We start from the raw sequence: 18,232 nt of genomic DNA, 5'->3' as shown, positions 1-18,232 counted from the left end.
TGTGGTATGTGGGCCATTAGTGGACATTAGTGTTGCGGTTGGTGCGAGAGTGCATAAAGCCCCCTCCCCCCCACCGTGAGAGTGGATCCACACACCCCCGCCCCTCCAGTGACTGAGTGAGAGAGAGGACCTCGTCATATAAACATGCAGGGAAACCCCAGCAGCATTGCATTGAGAGGACACACGCTCCATTTCACTGGCAACATGTTTCTCATCTAATCCTGCTTGCAAATGAGACTCAAACCCAACTGCAGGGAGACATTTATAAATTCACTTGATGTGATATTTTGGAATTAAAGAACCCCAAGTCGCTGTTTTATTTTTGAGTTGGTTATTTAACGACGGGACAATGATGTCCAGCGTGCGCCGGCACAGCCTGCGCCTCCAGAACGAGATCCACCGCTGGAGCATCTGCGACCCGGGCAGCCACCTGCTCCCGGACAGTCTCCTCGCCCGCGTCCCCGCTTGCATCTCCCGGTCCAAGTCGTGCGCCAGCAACGCCGGAGAGTCCGACGGAGGCAGCAGCCGCGGAAGCTGGTCATCCTCGTCCGACTCGGTCATCTCCGCCGACTCGGCTAACCCGTACCGGGTGGTGCTGCTCGGGGCAGGCGGGGTCGGGAAGACCGCCTTCGCCTGCATCTTCTCCGGCGCCGCGGATAGCATGGACAGCGATGACTGCGAGCTGTGCGGAGGTGAGAACTCGGAAATGAATTCATTTCAATGGCAACTTTTTTTTTCATTTCATTAAAATGATTATTTAAAAAAAATAATAAAAAAAAAAACGTTAAAAATTCACAGATAGCTTTTAGTTAACATCCTAATGATTTTGATGTTCGATTGAAGTGGTTTTGAACTTCCTAAATCATAGTAAGATATACATTAGTATAATACCTGTGGTCCTCCAGTTACGACATTTTAAGGATACGAGCCCTCAGTTACCACTTTATGCATTTACCGCCCCCCCCCCCAATAAAACCAAACAAACAAAAAACTCACATCCCCCCAAAAAAAATATACACACCAAAAACCTAATTTAGCAACAACAACAAAAAACACCACTCTCACCAAAAGACGGACTTAAAAAAAGCTCACACTTGGAAAAAAAACCGTTCATGTTCAGCAAAAAAAATATTCACAAACGGCCAAAACAAAACTCACACTTCAAAACAACCCGTCCTGAACACTCACCCACAAAATTTCCACACACACAAAACATTTCACGCACTGCACTACAAAAAAAAAAAAAAAACATTGAGCAAGACCTCTCACAATCACCATAAAAAAAATTATTACACTACAAAAAACCCACACTTACTCAGCAAAAAAGAAATAAATAAATAAACCTGACTCACCAAAAAAGCTCACATTCAACAAAATACTAACAGGCCCAAAAACCTCACACTTGCCAAATATCTCATACATTCTAAAACTCTCACCCACTGAAAAAAATCACCCAAAAATGTCATATACATACAACTTCTCCACAGTAGAGAGAGAGAAAAAAATGACTCACTAAAACAGTCCCACCTCTCCAAAAGCTCTCACCAAAAAAAAATTGCACAGCAAAAAACACACCAAAAAATGTCATACATAAACTGACACCAAACAACCTCTCAAATTCACAAAAAAAAACTCACATTCAGCTAAAAAAGAGACACACCCAAAATTTTCACATTAACCAAATAACCTCTCACGCTAACCCAAAAATTCTCTCATATCCCCAAAAATATCACCCTGATTTGTTTCCTGTAAGTGTTTTGTGTTTTATTTGTATTTTTTTACAAGTCGTTATTATGTGTCTGTGGTATATATATGAGTGCTCATAGTAGCACGTCCGTCTAACAGCTTTGAAGTTCAGATCTGAATCTCATCTTAGGCCTTCGTCTATGTGGAGTTTGCATTTTTTCCCGTATTTATGTGTTTACTCCAGATACTTCAACTTCCTCCCACATTCATAAAACTTAAAAGCTTGAATTGAAGACACTATATTGTCCGTAGGTGCGAATGGTCGTACTATACTATCAAATGTTTTAAAGTTAGAAGACATTTTTAATGTTTTTTTTTTTTTTTTTTTTTCCATTACTTCAGATGAAATGCGCGAGAGGGAGCTTGACGTTGATGGAGAGGCTGCAACAATCACTCTCTTGGACACGTGGGATGCAGAGGTGAGTCAGACCAGGGCCAGAGTTAACCACATAGGCAAGGGCAAATTGTATGATTGCACCCCCCCCCCCCCCCCCCCCCCATGCCCATAATCCACTCATCTCACTGTTTGTTTGTGTGTTTGCAGAATGACAGTGAATGGGCTCAGGAGCGTTGCATGCAGTCGGGCGACGCCTTCCTGCTGCTGTACTCCATAACCGACCGAGCGTCCTTCCTACGGGCGTCCGAGCTGCGCATCGCACTGCGCCGCCTTCGCCCCGCCCAACACACACCCATCATCCTGGTGGGCAACAAGTGTGACCTGGTGCGACGCAGGGAGGTTTCTACCAATGGTAAGAACCCCTGACTTCAAAATTGTAATACTTTTTTTTTTTTTGCAGCTATGTAAGGCTATATTTAAAAAGAAAATGGCTTTGGCGCCATCTTGTGGCCAAGATCCAGTCAGATCTATTGAACGTCTACTATGGCTAAAGCATAAAATCTAAATACAAGGTTAGCATTTTGTTTTTGTACCCACTGTTAATATTCTACCTCCAGAGGGCCGCGCCTGCGCCGCCGTCTTCGACTGCAAGTTCATCGAGACCTCGGCCGCCATGCAGCACAACGTGTGGGAGGCCTTCCGCGGCATCGTGCGACAGCTGCGTCTGCGCAGGGACTCCAAGGACGCCAAACGCGGCGGGCGCGCCGCCTGCCGCCGCCCCCGCCGGGAGAGCCTCCCCACCAAGGCCAAGCGTTTTCTCGACAAGATGGTGGCCAGGAACAATCCCAGCGTCGCGTTCTGGCTCAAGTCGAAATCCTGCCATGACTTGTCTGTTTTGTAGGAGAATGACTGACAGGGACAGACTTGAGGAGTGGACTGCGAAAATGAATTTCGCCATGAGGGGCTTCAAGAACAATTTGATGGACAAGATGACGACATTTACAATCAACGGTTTACAATCAACAAATATTTGTGTGTTTCACATATCTCTCTTGCTATTTTTGTTTTGTGGTTGTGATTTTCGTTGTGAGAGTTAATGTGTGAGAAGGAGAGAAAGAGTATGTTTTTTTTAGTAAGTGTAAGTGTTTCTTGTTGGGTGTGTGAGTTTTTCATTGGGGGGGGGGGGGGTTTGGGTGAGTGTAAGTGTGAGGTTTTTTTTAGGAAGGGAGAAGTTTTTTGTGTGAGGGATTTTTTTTGTGGCGTATATCTAAGTGGGTCATTACCCCCCACCCCACCCACATTTTTTTTTCTTTATGTTTTGAGATGGGAGTTTTTTTTTATTGTGTGAGTTTTTGTTTTGTTTTTGAAAGCGCTTTAAAAAAAAATCTTATTCGAGACATTTTTGTTGAAATTTTATACTTCTTTGTTATGTGTGAGTTAGGTATTATTACTGTGTATGGGCGGATTTGTTTTAACGTGAGAGTTTTTAAGTGTGGGTGTGGTTTTTTGATTATTTGATTTTTTTTTAGTGAAAAAAAATACTCTCACATCCAACAAAACCTCTCACATTTGGCAAAGACACTCACACACAACTACAGTCAAAACATGTCACCTCTCACACTTAAACCAAAAAAACTCTCCAACATAGCAAAAAACCTTCCTCACATAACAGAAACCTGCCACTTACACCAAAACACCTCTCTCCCACACTTGAAAAACTCTCACCTAAAAACTTTGCACATACACAGCAATAATAACACACACTTGACAAAAAATGTCTTAAATCTTACCATTAAAAAAAGTCTCCAATCCAACAGGAAAAAAAAAACTATTTTTTTTGCTCTGAGTGTGAGATGTAAATGTTTTCTCATACAGCACCTCCAATCAGTGCAATTATCCTGCATTGTTGCCATTTGTATGTAGCTTCCCGTGTTGCTTATTTGAATAAAGGGACCACAGGATCAGAAGAAAGTCTCCATTGTATGTTACAGTGTGTGACTCACATTTGACACAATGGCGTTACATGACAATCACTAAAAATAACAAGCGACAGATGACTCACGGTGAGTATTGAAAAGATCGGGTGCTCAGGGCCCGACGGGAGATTGGGGGTCGCAGCTTGACACTGATCTGCAGCCTTGTTGGAAAAGCTGTGAAAGAATTTGAGACAATATGTTGCCAGGGTGACATTCACAGGATTTATGGAAGGCCGTGTAAGCAGTTATTTGGTGCCCTTCATATCCTTTTTAAGGCCCATGGACTTGCACACTCTTAGGCCTGAGTTGAAGGAGAACTTTGGCATACTAAAAGGCAGAGCTCGGACTCGCACCGAGTCACACGGGCGTGTTAAACCTTTATCGTTTAAAATAACTATGACATTGTGCCATATCCTGGTGTGTTTTCTCTCTCTTTAGTCCTATTTAAAATACATCTATGTTGCTATTAGTATCACCCTAGCTAGCGCTAAGCTAGTTTCTCTCTCCCATCATGCGTCCAAGTTTGCAAACTCCCTTTCGTTAGCTGCTAGCATGGCATGAGCTGGCCAAATATTCCCGTTGCTAGGATAGCGTTAGCCGGCTAACGCCTCACTGTTGGCCGTCTAACTCTGTGGTATCTAAGAGAGCATACTGTTACATAGTACATACGGACCTAATGGTGGATACGGGGGGGGGGGGAAATGCTCCAAAGACTTTCCATAAGGAAGTGTGTGTATTCCAACAGCATGCCGGGCCCTCCCAACTTGTCAAGCAGAAGGTGTTGCCACATGCTGGCCTGCGTTATTACATAATCCATGCTAATGAATTGGACGCTCTTGTGCGAGGTGTCGACAGTCGCAGGTTGCGTTTGAACGCCCCCCGCTGCTGTCAAAACAGTGACTCATTCACAGGCTGCGCAGTTAAGGATTCACACACATTGTCGCTTTTTTTCTTCCTCCTCCGCGAGATGTTGCAAGCTAGCGACGCCGATGTTTTGACGCATAAATATGTTTGAAAATCGACCAGGGATGTTGGCGGGAAATTGAGGTCAGTTGTTCCAAGGTGACCTGTCAGGTGACCTCTGTGATTGCGAGGGTTGCGATGATCCGTCTATTGACGACGCGCGGCCTTATCAGCCATTGACGCTAATGGGCAATCTGACAGGAAGCGGTTCACTAGTGCAGGTCAAAGTCTGACCATGAGAAACTTGGCACCGAGCAGTATGATTTCTTCACATTCAAGTCTTCTTGTTCACTGTAAGGATGACCTTTAAATGGCAAACATACATAAATCTGGTCTTACACTTCAAAGTGACCCATTATGTCAAATGGTAAGGTTGTAGAACCATGTGACCTGCCCCAGCCAATCAGCGAAGAAAGTTACAGCAATGAAGTCAACTTATTTTTTGGGTGATATTATCCCAGTTGTGGTATTATTATAGATACCACAACAGTGTATTGTGTTTAAAAAAAAAATGTTAGCAATTAATTAATTAAAAAATATATTTTAGCTAATACCTTTTGATGTTGTCTTTTCTAACAGAATAAGGGTAATGCATAAATTGGACTTTTAAAATAAATACTTACCATTAAAAATATAAGAGAGGCTAAAAAACTAAAAGCATTTACTAAAAGTAAATTTAAGTCTTATACCACAATAATAGAGTTTCTGTCTTTTAGAATGGACTCTACTGTAACAGTAATATCAAACCAAAGGCCAATTTCATTTAAAAAGCATTATTTAAATGTAATAAAGAAAAATACATTACAAATTCACATCATGAAGTTGTTAAAGTTGTTAATATTAATACAACATATTTTTTAGGTTGAAATTGTTGAATTCCTAAGTGCAGATGTGCCCTGCCTGAGATGAGCGACCCATCTTTTTTGCCACTCCCAGCTGTCAAACTAAAAACAAAATAAAGAGAATCCCACATTTTTGCATTTTAAACAACCACATAGCTTTGCTTTAGATAACTGTTTAGCTTAATGCTAACAAGCAATGCAAAAGACCATAGACGGTCTAATGAATATCCTCATTTTCGAGGTGTTCATGCAACGGGTATTTGAACACAAACGCTCGCTTGACATATAGACAGACAATATAATAATATTCACACATATTCTTTTTCTTCTGCCAAAGTACTGTGGTTTACTCAAAACTGTCTGTATTATACTGCCCCCAGGTGGTCAAGGTACGCACACCAGAAGGAGCGGCACAATGTCCGTGAATTGAAGCAAAAAAGTTGAATGTTTTGAGTTTATTGATAACCACTTTTATAGGCAATATATTTGACATTGATAGCCGACTGAAATGCAGTCACGATTCCTACCAAATATCTGACGCAAATGTTTGTTCCCCCACCACACTGACCTCATAAAACAGCCTCAAATGTGACAAATGTGATCACACCCTGCCTTTAAATCAACCGCAGCGAGATTACAGGTCGCGAAACGAGTCCTTACAGTGTTTCGTCCTTCCTGCCTTGAGCCCGCCGCCCATTGGTGGGCGGCGGTGCTGATTAGACAATGATTAGATCCAATAAAAGAGTGCTGGTTAACATGTGGTTAACGTTTGACCAGGCAGGATGAGAATTCACATCAGTCACACCCGGAGTGACTGGCTAGGATCTCTCCGGAGAAAGGTACGTCGCCGACACTCTCGTCGACACGCGCTTCTGTTTTCATGTATTTAAAAGTTGTTGGTTTTAAAAGTGATTGTGTATTGACTTTCCTTGCGGAGGCTTTCTTTTGCGTGTCTTGTCAATGGTTTCCTGAGCATGACCTTTGCGCACCGTTGCTGTACGTCAAAGAAAGTGAAAACACTTGGGCGTAGCGTATATTTACATAGCGTACTGTGTATAGACTTCGGGAAAGCACAAGGATTTTTTTTAAAAATTGTTATGTGTTTATTAATTAGGGAGTGTCTTTGGTTGGTGACAAAAAAAAAAAAAAGGTCATTAGCTGCCACTCAATGTCACCTTCACTCTTGTCAACCAGGGTCACGTCCCCCTTCATTGTTCTACTTGAGGCATGTTCACGTGTCGGTAATATGATTAAATAGCCTATTATTCAATAGATTAACGTATTTTTTTAAGATTTTATGGGCTTTTATGCAAAACAGTCCTAAGTAACATTTTATACTGTAAGCTCACCAAACATTACATTAGATGTAAAAAAATAAATAAAAAATGCAGCCGTTGCTAATTTACCAATATTTCGTATGTTGGCTACTCTTGATTGGAAAAGTTAACCAAACTATTAAAACACTTCTCAGTATAGTCACACATCGCTCTTGTATTCAAACTTTTGGATTGTGCTGCTGTTGTACCTGATGAAGTGTCTGTTTAATGCACATTTCTTGGCTAAGAAACCAAATGTGGTGCTTTAAACTTGAGCCAAAATGGATGCCCAAATAAGGAAGTGGGACCAATGATCTCTTACAGCCAATCAGAGAAGCCTAATGATAGTAAATACAAATTAACGTTTGAAAGGAAAGTCAAGTAAAAATGGTCTTTACTATATGTTCTAATGACTGTATTGTGTTTAATATTGTGTTTGTGAAATATGAAATAAGCAGAAAAATTCACCCGTTTTTATACATCTCATTTTTTTTCAGCTTGTGAATATCACATGGCCAAACCCAGTAAGCAGGTGAGCTGTGATTGGTCGTTGCCCTGAGCAACTGTGATGTCAAAATGGCCGCCCCCCGAATTTTCTTCCTGTTTTACTATATGGCTAAATATTGCTACAACCGAAATTAGTCAAGGAATTTCAAAAATATAAAATGAAAGCTTGATGCAAATGCCAAGATTTTTTATCTGGTAAACATAATAAACAATTTGATTATACTGAAACACAGTGAAAGTTATTAACATAAATAGCATATCACAATAACATCAATACAGCGATACGATACACAATGGAGTTAGTGAGTGTTTTCATTCAAGGCACATTTTGATTTATCGCGAGCGCTTAAGGCAAACGTGTCGTTGGGGTCACGCAACTGGACTTGAACGCAACAGGATAGACAAACACAGTACAGTGCACATTGACATTTTCTTCATTTTCAACACGGCACTTAAAAAACAAAAAAAAATCACTTCTAACTAAAAAACTTGAGTTGGATGTGACACAGCAAACACGTTTTCATCGTCTGCATGAATCCGTCTCCTTCTTGTTGTTTATCCGCAGACTGTGATGATGACTCCCATGGTGCATCTGTGTCTTCTGGCACTCCTGCTCGGCTCTGTGAGTAATACTGCATATTCATTAGAAAAATGTCCAAACACACACGAACCCTCTCGGAGAGGAACCACACTCCATTTACTGAGAAGCCATACGTGATGTCAAATGTGACTCATGGCTGATTCACTGAAGCGAAACGTGTCCTTTGTCCCGTCCCGTCTTGTAAGAAAGGCCAGACTTTTTTCCAAGCAAAATCAATCAATAACTGAACTTGGGAGCCGCTGGTGAAAAGATTGTTTCTTCCACTTTGACCTCTGTTCCAATGTTCTGATCAAATGGGTGTCCCGCACAATGGAAATATTGTTCATACATTTCCACACATTATATTTGTAATATTAGATCAAAAATATTTGGGTTATATTTCATATTCTGTATGTCCAGCGCAACACAACACGGTTGCTAGCAACAACAACAAAAAGTTATAGAAAGCCTACTAGAACATCTCAACTTTATTTGCGGTTCATCGGAGACACTTAAAATTACAGAAGCGTGGAAATGCCGACGTGGGGTAAAAATGTTTGACTTGTGAGTACGTTCTTACGCATTCGTAAGCTAAATGCTACAAACAAGGCTATTACTTGCGCATATTCGCTAGTATGTTTGAACGTACTTGCGAATATGCTCGAACGTATTTGCGCGCATTTGCGAGTATGTTCTAACGTATTTGTGAGTATGTTCCAACATATATGCACATAGGTTGGAATGTATTTGCGAGTTTGTTTGTGCATATTTGCGCTACGTTCGAACATATTTGTGATTGCGTTCGAACGTATTTGCGCGTATGTTCGAATGTATTTTCACGTATTTGTGAGTATATTTGAACGTATTGTATGTCCGAACATATTTGCGCAGATGTTCGAACATATTTGCATGTATGTGCGAACGTATTTGCACGTATCGTATGTTTGAACGTATATTACGCATATCTTCGAACATATTTGTGAGTATTTTTGAACATACTTGCGAGTCTGTTTGAGCGTATTTGCAAGTATGTTCGGACGTTTTTAAATACGTTCAAATCAAACGTACTCAAAAAGTCAAAAATTTTACTCCAAATTGACAGATTTGCCACGCTTTGCCATGTGAACTGTTTGCATTCCCACCTTTCCATAGGCCGCTGGGTCGGGCCTGGAGGGTAAGAAGATCCCTTTTGAGAACGTGGTGTTGGAGGTGCGAGAGGGCACGCCTGTGCCCTACGTCCTCTGTCAGGTACTAAGACAAACACACACACGTCCACTAATTACACTTGTTGTTGTTTTTTTTACGTTGATCTAAATAAATTGGTCATTTTTGCTCAGTTCCAGGTGAGCCATCCCGGCGTGGACACTTTCAGGCTGAACGGAGAAGGCAGTGATGCCATCAAGATCGCAGCTGACGGTTGGCTCTACTTGGAAAAAACTCTGGATTGGTCCCAAAATGACAACTTCCTCATTGCGGTAACATCCACTCCCCATACATGTACAATTAATGTCTCATGGACTCTACTTATATGATTGTGTTGTTGTCTCCAGGTGGAGGCGCTAGTGGACAGTGAGGTCGTGGAGGGTCCGATTTACGTGACCATCAACGTGATGGATGTCAACAACCACGCCCCGTATTTCAACCAGACTTACTACACGGCTTTGGCCCGAGAGAACAATCCAGCAGGTATGCACGAGTCTACTTTCTAGACCGCCAGCGTTGACATTTTGAACCTCAATCCAACCGAAGGAGGCATTTTTATGTATCGCTGCAGGTGTCCCGTTCACTCGTGTGTTTGCGTTGGATCGAGACGACCCCGGCACTCCCAACGCTCAGCTGGTTTACCGTATCGTCAGCCAGATCCCCAACCGACACAACACTCTGCTCTTCCAGGTGGACCCAATCACGGGCGAGATCTCCACAACTGAGCAAGGTCTCGCCCCGCCCCGCCTCGCCCCGCCCCGCCTTTTAGCGCAGCCGCCTCACGTGCACAGTGCGAGATGTCAATAATCTGTCTATCTCTGCCCGTCATCTGGCAGCACAGTGTCAGAGTGAAACCAGATTACACAGCTCATTTTGTGTGAGCGAGATTACCGCAGATTGGCGAAATGTGTCGCGTGAGATTTGCATATGACTGATTACTTGCAAAGAAGTCACATCCGCACGGGCGCGACTCACTTGAGGCATTGTTTTTGTTTACTGAAGACATTTAGGTTTCAGATCAACAGATGCATATGAGACCAAAGTTCAGAAGTCCAGTTTTTTACCTCATGGTATTTACATCTAGATGTTTTAAACAACTCAGGGCAGAGCAGACGGAGCACTTTTCATGTGAGCAAAAGTATTGGAACATGCGACTGATGAGTGTTCAGATTGATTGCTTAAACATTAGTGTTTGTTTTGGGTTTTGGCTTTCACCTGCGCTTAGATAGTGATTCTTTTGTGTAATACTAGAGGATGTGCAGAGTAGAAGAATCTTAATTTTTATTTATTTTTTACTTCTCCCCATAATAATAAAATAAATGAAATACAAATGAAATAAATAAAAATTCTAAATTAATTATTTTAAGGATGGAATATCAAAATTTAATCTATAATAAGAAATATATAATATATAGTAATATAAAACTAAACATTTTAAATTGTATTATTTAAAATTAATCTCATAAAACAAATACAATTGTAAAATTGTATATTTTGATAATAAAATAAAACAACATAACGCAAATATTTTTATAAATAATTTAATTATGAAATAATAAATGCAACATTTTTGATTGTTTTTATTTTAATAAAAAAAATATAATTTCTTGTCATTTTTTAATTTTAGTATTTACAATTAATTTAATTCAAATTATTTTACAATTACCCAATACAATAAAACATTTTAAAAGCGTATATATGCAATATAGTAACCACATTTTCAATCAGATAAACAAATAGAACATCATAATTGATGTAACAAATGATGAAGCACCAATAATGCGCAGAGGGAGATTTCGGTGTGTTCCTGGGAGCCTCTTCACACAAAATTAAGCATTTATTTTCCAAAAATTTAACTCACTGAAGTCTTGCACTACAAAACGTGTATGACGGTGGCTTAGCTTCATAATTTGTGTGTGACTTTAGCGAAAGTGAAAATATGAAATTGCAAATTGTACCCACTCAGGGGAGCAAATGCTGAATGCCAGAGAGATGATCCAGTTTGCCAGAGGAGAAGAACGCAGCGCTGACTCTCTCAAGGCCAAATTTAACGACTACTGTCCATCACCAACCGTCCCCTATGAACAAAACCCCTTCTTCACCTGTGTGGAGAGAGCAGGTCTGTTTCCAACGTTCATTTCAGTTCATCGCCGATCACGACGACGAGCATTATCGGATTGCCATTCATGTTTACGACTCATCTTCTTCTGTGGTGTCAGAGATGAGACGCAGCAATCTGGACCCCCTGGAGGACCCGGACTACACCTTAATCGTGAAGGTCCACGACATGGGAGGGGCGTCCGAAATGGCGCTGAGCGGCAACACCAGGGTGCACATTGCGGTGCAGCCCAACCTGTGGGTCAACCCCGGCAGGATCACCGTTCAGGAACATCTGGAAGGATCCTACCCGAGAGTCATAACGAGGGTGAGGAGGAAATTCACTCACATGCGGACCCCATTACCTATCGTGCTCTCTGGTTCTAGGTCCAGTCCAATGAGCCCAGCGCCATCTACAGGCTTGTGCAGAAAGAGCGAGAGATGAGGTTCCCCTTCCAGATCACAGAGGAGGGAGAAATCCTGCTCACAGAGGAGCTGGACAGGGAGGAGAAGGACATGGTGAACGTCTCTAAAAAAAAATCTTGTACATACAGGCAGAGTTGGGAACGAACGAATTACATGTTATAATACTTTGGGGTCATTCAATCAGAGTTGCTTTTGGAAATGTTGATGATTAAAATGTTAGTAATATTTGAAAAAAATTGCCACGAAAACTCGGAATATCAAATCTTTTTTTTTTTTTAACCGCTCCTAAAGCCAACACTTGCCTGTGAACCCGAAATTGTGATCAGCTGTCGTATGCCCAGCAGTGACTGGCCATTGTGAATTTCTGGAGGCCGGTCCAGTTGATGTTGATTCATCAGCTAATTCGGTCATTTTGCTTAGACTGAATGTATTGTGAACATTTAAAGAAATGTTAAGGCAATGAAAAGTGTTACAGTACAATACCTGTACCGTTTACTTTTGCTCTAGCAGTTGAAAAAAAATTACTGTTTTCTTTTTTTCTTTGTGTGGTCGTAAATATTGCTGTCACGTGCTAAAATGTGAAAGTAATCAAAACATGTAATCAAATGTAATTAGTTACATTACTTTAGAAGTAATTGAACCGATTACACATTACAAAAAATGAGTTTTGGACATCTGATGGCATTTCCATTCATTTCAATGGGGAACGTTGTTTTGACTTACAAGAACGATTATGTCATGAATTCAACTCTTAACTCAAGGCACCACTATAAAGTCCAATTTACGAACTTAATCTCCGATTGCTCGTGTTTCAGTACACCCTGGTGGCGATGGCCGAAGACGAATATCAGAATCAGGTGGATCCGCCCATGGAGATCCAGGTTGTGGTGGAGGATGTGAACGACAACTCGCCCATGTGCGAGAAAGAGGAGAGTGTGTTTGAGGTGCAGGAGGACGAACCTGCGGGTGAGACCTCGGCAGTCGAGTTCTTTATTTGAATGTTTTTTTTAATATGTAAATAAATAAATATATATAAAATTTTATTTTATTATTATTAATGTATTTTTTAAATTATTAATATTTATTGTTATATTATGATGATTATTTATTATGTCATTTATTTATTTATTGTTTATTTTTGTGGAAGGATGGGCGACAATTTGCACAAAAAGCATTTTAGTTTGTCGTAAATAAATCTCCGTTGTGTTTCCAGGCAGCCCGATCGGTCAGCTCGGGGCCCACGACGCAGACGACGCGGAGACGTTGAACGCCCTGCTGACCTACGCCATCATGTCCCAGCAGCCCTCCACCTCGCCCGAGGCCTTCACCATCGACGCCGACTCGGGTCAAATCCAAACGCTGCGCACGCTGCAGCGCAGAGACCATCAGGTGTACAAGCTGGATGTCAGAGTCAGTGATCCAGGTAACGCGCGCACACGCACACACACAAACATGCGTTTGCCCTTACTTATTGAATTCATCATCATTTATTTTTCGTCAGCTTACAGTGTAGTCTGCAAGGTCGTGGTCAAGGTCATCGATGTGAACAACGAGCTGCCAGTGTTTGAGAAGAATGACGTAAGCACACAATCATAATAATAAAGTATGCCAATGACAGATATGTTTTCAAATGTAGACAATTCAAGTAAAAGAGTCGTCCCCAAAAAAAGTCATTACTCAAGTCAAGTCCATCTTCTGCGTGTGGCGGTGCAGTACGGCAGCTACGCGGTGGCCGAAGACGCCGCCGTGGGACATACGGTGCTCAGCATCAGCGCGTCGGATGACGACGACGCGGACAGCGGCAGCTCCTTCATCGAGTTTCACATCTCGGCCGGCGACGACGACGACGTCTTTACCGTGGAAACGGACGGAAAAGGCGTCGGCCACGTGGTCATCGCAAAGGTACAAATGAGGCCCCTTATGTGTTGAGCTCAGTTGTCATGGTAACCCTTTTTATTAGAATTGAATCACTTCACAGTTATGCTTATGTAATTGCAATCAAGTGTTAAATGGTATTTGAAATGCACTTTGGGGGATGAGAATTAGTAAAACAAATGCAAATGTTTTTTTTCAATGGTCTATTGAAATGAAATAAAGGAGAATCTGGATAAAGGTTCAGATTTTAGTCACTATGCTAACAATGGAAACATGCAGTTCCCTTAAATGTCCACTTGGGTTAGTGTTAGCCATCCAAACATTCCATTATTTGTCATACATCCACTCGCTGTGCGTCTCCAGCCTCTGGACTTTGAGAGCTCGTCCTCCTACAAGTTGAAGATCGACGCTCGGAACCCGGAACCTTTGATGAGTGGCCTGGTGTACGGCGACGAATCCACCGCCTTCGCCTCCGTGTCCGTCACTGACGTCGACGAGGTCCCGGAATTCACCATGGACGTCCTGGATGTGGTTGTGCAAGAAAACATCACAAAGGGAGACGTGCTGCTCACGGTGGAGGCCAAGGACCCCGAGGGCAAAGAGATACGGTAAAGGACCACCAGCGGAAACGCTGCACACACTCGCCTCTGAAACGTCACGGAAATTTGAAACAAATGGTGAGTGAGTGAGTCAGAGTGTGAGTTAGTAAATTAGAGGACTATCTAGTTAGATAGATGTATGATGAGTGAGTGAGTGAGTGAGTGAGTTAATGAGTAAGTCTGTATAGAAATTTGTTAGTTAGTTAGTTAGTTAGTGGGATGTATATTTAGTGATTCAGTGAGTGAGTGAGTTCATTGACATTCATAGAGCTAGTGAGTTAGTAAGTTAGAGAACTATCTAGTTAGATGTACAATGGGTTATTTAATTATATTACATTTTTGATTAATTAAAAGTGAGTGAGTGAGTGAGCTACTGAGTGATTGAGTTAGTTAGAGTAATTCTGTATAGAAGTTAATTAGTTAGTTAGTTTGTTAGTTAGTTAGATATATAGATAGTTAGTTAGTTAGATAGATAGTTGTATGATGTATATCGAGTGAGTGAGTTCATTGACATTCATTGAGCTACTTAGTGATTGAGTTAGTTAATAAGTAAGTCTCTAAAAAGAGTGAGTGAGTTTGAGTGTGTTAGTGAGTTGGTAAGTTACAGAACTATCTAGATAGATAGTATAATGGGTTATTTAATTGTATTCAATTTTTTGATAAATTAAAAGATAGTGAGTGAGTGCATTAACAAGGGAGCAACTTAGTGATTGAATTAGTGAATGAGTTAGTGAATGAGTAAATGACTCATTTTAAGAGTTAATATGTTAGTTGGTTATTTAGTTAGTTAGTTACTTAATGGGTTATTTAATTAGTAAGTAAATTAATGATTAAGTAAGTGAGTGAGTCAGTTAAAAATGTGCTTTGGTTGTGAGTTACTTAGTTAATGAGTTAGTCAAAGAGTTGGGAGTTGGTAGTTGGTTGAGGGATTTTCTGAGTGAGTGAATGAGTGGAGTAAGTGATTTAGTAAGTTGAGTGAGTTAGTAGGTTAGTGAGTAATGTTGTTAATTACTAAGTTAGTAAGTTGTTTTATAGCCAGTAGTCAGTGATTACTTAATTAGTAAGTGAGTGAGTTAATCAGTGTTAAAAAAAAATTGTTACTTTGTTATTTACGTAGTTAGACTGTGTGTATACGTGTACAATGTTTCTGTGCAGGTTTAAAAGCTATAACAACGTGATCAACGAGTAGGCTGACCTCAAAAGCAGCACGTGCACATCAATCACAAAGGCATCAATAATTCCTCGCACTTTAAATTTGCCTGCTTGTTTTGGGCTTTGGCTCCATCACGTGCGCATACACGAGTAAACTATCGATTTGTTTCCTCTGACTTTGTCTGAATATGCAGAAAGTGACGGCCTTGCATGTGTTGTTTGTTTGTCGGGCAGTTTCAAGATGGACGGCGACGCCAATGGCTGGCTAGAGATGGACGCAACCACAGGACAAATCAGGACCAAAGACAAGCTGGACAGAGAGACTCTGGAGACCTTTGATGTGACGGTCACTGCCTTCGAGAAGGGTCAGACACATTTTTAAAAACACTTTCGTTTTTAGATTGCACTGTTGGGAGAAACCCCTTAGAAAAAGTTACACAATCAGAGAAACTCACGTTTTGCTCTATTGTAAGGCATTTGTAACACCATCCATCTATAGCACTTGTCTTCATGAGGGTTGTGAGAAGCTGGAGCTAATCCCAGCTAACTTTAGCCAAAAGACAGACAACATCCTTGACTGGTCGCCAGTCAATCACAGGGCATGAATTGAACTCTAAACGTCACATCCGCTCCACAGATAACCCCGAGAAGTCCGACGAGCGCGTGGTGTCGGTGAGGCTGCTGGACGTGAACGACAACATCCCGACACTGACGGAGACGCAGGCCTTCATGTGCCGGAAGAAACCCGAGCCGGTGCTCATCAGAGCTCGCGACGGAGACGCCGCCCCCTTCTCGCAGCCCTTCACCTTCTCCCTCTCCTTCAGCAAGAAATCTCACAACTGGGAGCTGCAAACCATTGACGGTAAATGATGCAAGAATTTCCCCGCGTACCGTCAGACAACTTCTGTGCACTTCCATCATGCTCATCCGTTGTGTAGGCACCACGGCAAAGTTGATCCTGAAGAAAACACCAACGGAAGACAGAACGTTCAACCTGCCCATCAACATTAAAGACAACGCAGGAATGGGAGTTGCGCAGCCCTTTGAGGGTCAGTGAAGAAATACATACTCAACTATAGACAAACAAAGGTGTACATTATTAAACGAACCCACAGCCGTCACTCCATGTAGGCGTAAAAAGCAGGACTACATAGGATGTGACATACAATCATTTTAAGCAAAAACTAGGCTGACTTGAAATACTGCACTTCCTGTTTTCATTCTTCAAATTCTTCAAAAACACACCCAAAATAAACAGGATGCAAAACAAAATTGAGTTACAAACTACACATAAAAAATCTGACGTTCACATACTAAACTATTCCTCCGTCCTCCAGTGCACGTGTGCACATGCACAGAGCTGGGCTACTGCTACGTGGCACCAGCCGAGCACGGCTTCAAATACGGAATGGGACCCACCATCGGCATCCTGGCGGGAACTCTGGGATTCTGTGGTGAGTTTCAGCAACGTTCAACTTATTCCCCACCATTCCGAAACTAATCAACCACTGTCGATGTTTGCAGTTCTGGTCCTCATCTTTGCGGTCAAGCGTTCAAGTAAACGCAGTAAGGACAGCGAGGAGGTGGAGAAGAACGCCTTAATGTAGACACAAGGACATATTTGTACTATGTTCGTGTCATGCGAGGACTTTTGTTGGTGAACGACATTTATAGGGAAACGTGTACAAAGGTGTACAAATGTTAGTAGAAATGAGCGCATAGCCATTTTGTTTTCGTGAGCATGTTGTATTTACTATCAGACTTAATAAACAACATAAAGACATGATTAGAAGTTGCAAAGCAGGATTAATCATGTTAGGTGGTCCCACCCTAATTTATTGTCTAAAAACGTGTCACATCAAAAATGTCGAATACTGTATACTGAGTTGAGTTGTTTCATCCTCAATTACTGCTCTTTTCCCCCCAATAAACAAAACAAATGGGAGCCACTATTACATTATAAGATGGTGTTACAGTTTCTGTGTTTATGAAGGAGCGCGTGGGCCAGCATGTGACACGTGAACATCTTCCATTTTACTGGAAAGCCTTCTGTTCACATTGTGACATTTCACTCAGCATTTCCAGCTAACACGCTCTCGTCGGTCTTTTTGGTTTACTCTTCCTCCTCCTCTTCCTCATCCTCCTCTTCACCGGCCGTCTGTCGCGGAGCAGTCAGTCAAGGCTCTGACTCACGTAGTTAGGGGAGGGAGAGAGATGTGTGATTGTTGCTTATTGTGCCTCGCTAAGCGAAGACAAGGCTGACAAAGTGGAGACGGAGACGGAGGGGGAAAAAGAACATCGCACGGAGCGGGCTGGAGGCCGACGCCACACGTGCTATCGCGCACGCTGGTGAGCCACGTGAAGCTTTGAATCAAGTGCGCGTGAGCCGGAAATGGTGAAGTGTGCCTTTTCTTGTCGCTTGTATCCCAGCAACACTTTCCACAACACTCAAAAAAGGGATTGAACTTGTTAGCTAGCCACTTTGTAAGGAATAATAGGAAAACAAAAAGTGTTATTTTTGTTTTCCTATGAAAATGCTGTCGAACTTAAGAAACGCTAAATCCAACCCAAAAGTAAACCTTAAACCTAACCCGTACACTAATCCAATTAACA

At 41.8% G+C, this 18,232-nt stretch overlaps 2 protein-coding genes across 4 annotated transcripts; both read left to right on the top strand.

Annotated features, from left to right (window-relative positions):
• The first annotated feature begins 114 nt into the window (after positions 1 to 114).
• On the top strand, positions 115 to 4,057 carry gem (GTP binding protein overexpressed in skeletal muscle). The gene is made up of 4 exons (XM_086079625.1): positions 115 to 692; positions 2,089 to 2,165; positions 2,291 to 2,495; positions 2,701 to 4,057. The coding sequence occupies exons 1-4, from the start codon at positions 350 to 352 to the stop codon at positions 2,982 to 2,984; spliced, it is 909 nt and encodes a 302-aa protein (XP_085935751.1). The 5' UTR covers positions 115 to 349; the 3' UTR covers positions 2,985 to 4,057.
• A 2,584-nt stretch (positions 4,058 to 6,641) lies between these two features.
• Positions 6,642 to 17,571, top strand: cdh17 (cadherin 17, LI cadherin (liver-intestine)). 3 transcript variants are annotated; one of them, XM_086078336.1, is made up of 20 exons: positions 6,642 to 6,703; positions 7,678 to 7,712; positions 8,253 to 8,309; positions 9,420 to 9,515; positions 9,605 to 9,742; positions 9,818 to 9,953; positions 10,042 to 10,200; positions 11,437 to 11,589; positions 11,690 to 11,895; positions 11,955 to 12,086; positions 12,809 to 12,959; positions 13,207 to 13,416; positions 13,495 to 13,571; positions 13,707 to 13,895; positions 14,232 to 14,476; positions 15,854 to 15,984; positions 16,257 to 16,481; positions 16,558 to 16,668; positions 16,957 to 17,073; positions 17,144 to 17,571. In XM_086078336.1, exons 2-20 carry the CDS (start codon positions 7,692 to 7,694, stop codon positions 17,224 to 17,226), a joined length of 2,637 nt encoding a protein of 878 aa, XP_085934462.1. In that variant the 5' UTR covers positions 6,642 to 6,703; positions 7,678 to 7,691; the 3' UTR covers positions 17,227 to 17,571. The 3 variants fall into 3 exon arrangements, with proteins under 3 accessions (XP_085934462.1, XP_085934464.1, XP_085934463.1); XM_086078338.1 differs by lacking the exon at positions 7,678 to 7,712 and having other exon boundaries at positions 6,685 to 6,703; XM_086078337.1 differs by lacking the exons at positions 6,642 to 6,703; positions 7,678 to 7,712 and adding an exon at positions 7,789 to 7,882.
• The last annotated feature ends 661 nt before the right edge of the window (positions 17,572 to 18,232 follow it).

Source organism: Leptonotus elevatus, chromosome 6 (assembly GCF_054856555.1).
Source record: "Leptonotus elevatus isolate MCC_2025b chromosome 6, RoL_Lele_1.0, whole genome shotgun sequence".
Classification (NCBI taxonomy): Eukaryota; Metazoa; Chordata; class Actinopteri; order Syngnathiformes; family Syngnathidae; genus Leptonotus; species Leptonotus elevatus.
The sequence above is the reverse complement of the archived record's forward strand: the minus strand, read 5'-3'. Positions and strand labels throughout refer to the sequence as shown.

Coding starts and splice junctions, on each gene's coding strand:
- gem (XM_086079625.1), top strand. CDS start 350: ATGATGTCCAGCGTGCGCCGGCACAGCCTGCGCCTCCAGAACGAGATC. Junction 693..2,088: donor TGACTGCGAGCTGTGCGGAG/GTGAGAACTCGG, acceptor CCATTACTTCAG/ATGAAATGCGCGAGAGGGAG. Junction 2,166..2,290: donor TGGACACGTGGGATGCAGAG/GTGAGTCAGACC, acceptor GTGTGTTTGCAG/AATGACAGTGAATGGGCTCA.
- cdh17 (XM_086078336.1), top strand. CDS start 7,692: ATGGCCAAACCCAGTAAGCAG. Junction 9,954..10,041: donor CCGAGAGAACAATCCAGCAG/GTATGCACGAGT, acceptor GTATCGCTGCAG/GTGTCCCGTTCACTCGTGTG. Junction 13,572..13,706: donor CAGTGTTTGAGAAGAATGAC/GTAAGCACACAA, acceptor GTGGCGGTGCAG/TACGGCAGCTACGCGGTGGC.